This window comes from Montipora capricornis, chromosome 13, assembly GCF_036669925.1.
Source record: "Montipora capricornis isolate CH-2021 chromosome 13, ASM3666992v2, whole genome shotgun sequence".
Lineage (NCBI taxonomy): Eukaryota > Metazoa > Cnidaria > Anthozoa > Scleractinia > Acroporidae > Montipora > Montipora capricornis.
The window spans coordinates 37,880,822-37,885,821 of record NC_090895.1 but is presented as its reverse complement, the minus strand read 5'-3'; the positions used below and the strand labels follow the sequence as shown (position 1 = coordinate 37,885,821).

At 42.5% G+C, this 5,000-nt stretch overlaps 1 protein-coding gene across 1 annotated transcript in view; it reads left to right on the top strand.

The window, feature by feature from the left end:
• Window positions 1-4,889, top strand: part of LOC138028770 (uncharacterized) — a 6,772-nt gene extending 1,883 nt beyond the window's left edge. Inside the window, exons 2-4 of the mRNA XM_068876382.1 lie at window positions 1,006-1,140; window positions 1,798-1,915; window positions 3,623-4,889. Of these exons, the coding sequence (XP_068732483.1) occupies window positions 1,006-1,140; window positions 1,798-1,915; window positions 3,623-3,797 (428 nt within the window). The 3' untranslated portion in view covers window positions 3,798-4,889. The remainder of the gene's footprint in view (window positions 1-1,005; window positions 1,141-1,797; window positions 1,916-3,622) is intronic.
• Window positions 4,890-5,000: the final 111 nt, after the last annotated feature.

The following is a 5,000-nucleotide window of genomic DNA, read 5'->3' as shown; positions in this document are numbered from 1 at the left end:
AACCATCCAAAAATCCTACATAGTAGTGAATCTAAGAAAAAATTCTAATCATAAAGTATAAATAGGAAAAAGTCATTCCTGTGACGGTCCAGACTTCGTGAAGAATTCTGCAAAGAATTATGTAAACATATAATATGGACATTACTTAAACATATGTCGACTACCAGAGAGCAGTAATCTGTTGTAGCAGCTCTTTTAAACTAATAACTACGCCTTGTCTGTTGTTGGAAATTCCTACTCTGTTATTCCGCAAATCCTGTTGTATGAATTGAAGAGGGCACCAACAAAACTAGAAAAGAAATTATAAGTAAAACAAACCAATGTGGCCCCCGTTGTTCAAACGATGGATAGCGCTATCCGCCGGATAAATCACTATACAGTGGATAAGTCATAGCGAAAGCAAATGCTCTATCCAGTGGATAGTGATTTATCCGGTACATAGCGTTATCCTCCTTTTGAACAACTGGGGCCTGGACTCTAGAAAAAAAGAAAAGAGGACTGGCACCAAGATGCAGGGCTTCTAGAACAGTTCAAATTCTGGACCCGCGACAATTTATACTCGACCCGCGACCCGGACACCCGACACGCGCCAATGAGACTACCTCCATTCTCGCTTGGTGGATCACAAGATTTGTTATAGCCAATTCATATCAAACAAGCGCTCGTGAAATAATTGGTAAGTATACTTTGACATTAACGGCCATTAACGAATCTGAAAAGGGCTTGAAACTCAGCAATGGCTCTTTGCTTTGCAAGGTCTTCCCCGTTCTTGGCTCTAGGTTATTGCCTACCTTTACTTTTCCAGCTTTCCCAACACCACACTCTGAAAACGTGGAACAAACTCCATACATCTCGCCAGCATTTGTAGATTACACATTGTCACCTCGGTCTTTTTAAAAAATTGGTGACAAATAAACCAATTTCTTCTCGTTTTGCTCTTTATCAACATGCCTTTATAATTTGACACAGACAACTCAAAAGTCCTTTCTTGTCTCACTGCTGCAGGCGAGTGCGGTGAGTGGTCTGAATGGACTATCTGCTCGAAGTCATGCAACCAGGGACTTCGATTGAGAAATAGAACATGTGAAGTGTGTAACGAAACCACGGAAACACAGACTTGCATTGACAGACCATGTCTTGGTGAGTCGAGTAACAAGGTAGTGATATCAGAAATAAGAGTATTAAAAAATCTTTAAGCCGACTAGCCTGCGAAGCTGGCGGTTCATTTCGGAGCGCGAGAGAAGACTGCGGGGGAAAGGAAATTCTTCCTTCCCTCGCCCCAGCCTTCTCGCGGCTTTTCCTCTCGAGATCTCTTGCCTTACGCAACAACAGAACCGCCAACCACGTGGGCTATTTTAAGTCTTGGAAGTCTTGTGCTATTTCTTGCGGTTTCTTCCAAAACCGGACAAAGTGATAAGGCGGACAGCGTTCTTCTCGGTGTTCACGTATCCGAAGTCAGCCAGGGGAATAACATTCCCAGAGTCTACCGATACGTCGTGTTCCAAAGCTAATCAGGGGAAAGTCCTGACCAACTGGTCTTCCTTCAGCTTGAAATTCCTATTATTTGTTTAAATGTGTTTGCGCCGCATCATGCATTGCTCGAGACCACATAGCCAGGATTTTACAACTTCTATATCCGTTTGTTGTTTACAAACTGTGCTATTCACCTCCCAGCCTCCTTCATTCGTTAATTTATTCGCACAATCTTCCTTTAGAGTGCGCATGCTCATAACAGTGCAGCATGCGCAGTGTATTTTCTCTACCTTCTAACTATTCCACTTTCTCTTTTTCAAACAGACATTACAACTCGGCTAACCGTGGTTGTGCTTGTCAGCATTGTCATCATCGCAACAATGACAGCTGTTCTCCTAGTTATCTTTTTCGTTAAAGGAACCGAATCCAGCCAAGGAAAAAGGTGGGGAACTTTAATTTATGACACAATGACTCTCATCTAAATCCCATTTGGCCCACTGATAACAAACAGACGTACGAACTCATGGTGTTCCTCGCGTAAAGACAAGAACATTCCAGCGCAACACGCAAGCCAATCAATGGTTACCGCAATCTCGTTCACAGAGCAATCGTTCCCTTGACCAGCGGTGGGGAAAGAGACTCTGGTCAAATCCAAAAAGAAGGGGGTAGTTTCTAAAGAAACTGTGGTGCTGCGTCGGCGGGAAAGTAGTATACAAAAATTTGGTTTTATCAACGGAGTTGATAATGTAAATTGGCCACCGTACAGAGATATTCTAACAGCTGACGTTTCGAGTGTTGTTAGCCCTTCGTCAGAGCGTAGTTAAAAGGCCATGTTTCATTGGCTGTTGAAAAACAAATTCATTTCCGTTTTGGAATGAAAGCAGTCAAATACGCACGGCAACATTTGGTAAACTAACGATTTTCCTAAACCAGTAAATAACACAGATTGGTTGCGGTCGCGTTAGGGAGTTAACACTAATGTTAAAATCAAGTTCTATTAATCAGTGTTCCCCTGGGGATTTAAAATACCGGAGAGTTGACATTTGAGTAATGACACACTGTGTTTCTCTCAAGTTTGACCGCGACCATTGTATTCTTCGAATTGTACACTATATTCTTTAAAGCCTCGTCCTGAGCTTCCTTAAGTGAGAGTTCAGATTTCCCCAACCTCTGAAGTGCTCCACTTTAGAGGAAGAAGCTATTTCTTAATGTTTGACTCTCCACGTAAAGACCCTTCGCGCACGCGCAATTATTCAACCGGAACTAGAGTTTATTGGTTCCGGATTTGGATTATTCCAGAGCCTCTCCCGCCCGTTCCACATGACAAGGCTAACGGAGGCTTTGTGAACGATATTGTGAATACCGATGGGAGCATATTTTACACTTAATTCCTGAATGTCCGTACGCGTCTTCTTGCCCTTCTCCAAAAGTTCCACAGCACTTGTTTCGAGAAATATCGGTAAACGGTGTCCCTCGACTTTACTCCTTAAGTGGACATAAACAGTTAAGATGATCACGACCTTAAAGCAATCCTAAACCCTAGCTTCTTTGTGTTTGTCACGGTTGTAAATTGGTAGGGGGGGGTGTTAATTGACTTAAGGGGGCACCTCTTTAGGATGGTTTGATGTTTATCAAAAACAAAGCTTGTATCTGATTTGTACTGGGCATTTGTTGAACCAAGGCAGCGTTTACACGAAAGCGGTTTCATTTGTAACCACAACGTTTCCGATGCGGTTACGCCTTCTGTTTTTACGACACCGATCGCAACCCTTGGCGAAAACGAGTCGATTTGAAAACGCTGCCAAAAGTGGAGCGTTTTCAAAACCATGCAGTTTCATCTGTCGTGTAAACAGCGAAACTGCATCGATTTGAACACGGTTGCTATTTTGGTGCGAAATTTGCATTGTTCGATTCAAAATGGTGAATTTAGCACGTACGTAGTGCAGCGCTCGCTTATACCATCACGACTTTGATGTTTTGGCTAAAACGATTCCGTGTAAACATTTCGAAACCGCATCAATTTTGACGCGGTTTCGAAATCATGAAACCGTGTCGATGTGAAACCGCGTTCGTGTAAATGCTGCCCAAGTATCCGTGCCGTTTGACGCTTTATCTTACCCTTAATTCTCCTTTTTTGTCCTCCTTATAGCGGTTCTGTCGACTCAAACAAACAACTTAGAGCACAAGCCCCGAATAACACCAATTTGTTGGATGTGGTCAAAGCGAATAAACGGGTGCTTCATCTACAGCGCTTGGCAGATAGCAAAAGCTCGTTGCAAACCAGTAGTACAACTTTAAAAGACTGCGTAGAATCTAGACTCTGAGTAGCACAGTTTGAAAATGAAGGGTCCAGAGATCTGCAAGCCGGAAACGCGGATTCTTTCCTCCGGAGCTACTGTTATTGCTTCTTATATTTCTCTTTCATGGCTTTGGGCTTCCCACGCCCAAGTGCTTCTCCAAGAAGTACCATGTCAGACATTTCAACATTTTATTTATTTTTATCCCGCGCGCAATTTCCTCGTTTATTTTAAGCCCAATTAACGTTTCTACATCAGCAAACTTTAAACTGGAGGCCTAATGGACCTTTTTAGCAAGTGTAATATACCCGGTTTTCGCTCTTCACATAAGTCGCTGGCGTTTGAAATGTTATGAATTTCCTTCATGGTTCACGATCTTTGTAAATTTCTGGATAGAATAAGCCAGTGCGGAGTTTCCAAAAACCCGTGCGCATGCCAAAATAGGGAGCTTAAGCAACGACAACGGCGACCTCAACGAGAACGTCATCTCAAAATATAAATTTGTGTTATTTTAATCGCTTCGTGACTATTTCAACGTTTTTAATATGACAAGGGTGTGGTAATTCCTCAAAGATGACACCAGTCGGAACGGCACTCCATTTTAGGAGAGAAAATGAAGATTTATCCTTAAGTGCTGACGTTCTTCATAAAACCAAAAATTTGGCCATTTCACGTTGTTGTTTTGCTGACGACGGCAACGAAATGGACAAAAGTGAAAAACGCACGTGCAGGGCGTGCAAAGCTATTGTTTTTACCCACTAAATATGCAAATTTCTGACGTTCTCGTTGCCGTCGCCGTTGTCGTTGCTTAAGCTCCCTAATAAAAACAAGCGTACAGTAGACATACAAACAAAAGATTTGGAACGCACATTCGTGCAAGGAGAGGATTATATTCGTGTTTGTATCTCGACAGAGCATGTGTTAATTGAAAACTCCGAACCAGTTCACTTAAAAGCCAGTGTGTGAGGTCATTAGCGGGACACTAAATGTAATTAGGCTGCCAAAAAGTGTCTCTACGACTTTGAAAATGAGTTTTCTGTTCTCTGTACGTGCAGTTGTCATTTTAAGGGCAAAGTCTTTTTAACTGCGCATGCTCAATAAAAAAATCTGGCATTCTTACACGCATCTGAAGATCATTCTCATCACCGGAGAATGACCCGAGGCTCTGGGAACTCTATGTAGGAGAACATGCGCCATTGGGTTCTTTAAAATTATAGCCAAAAATTGGCG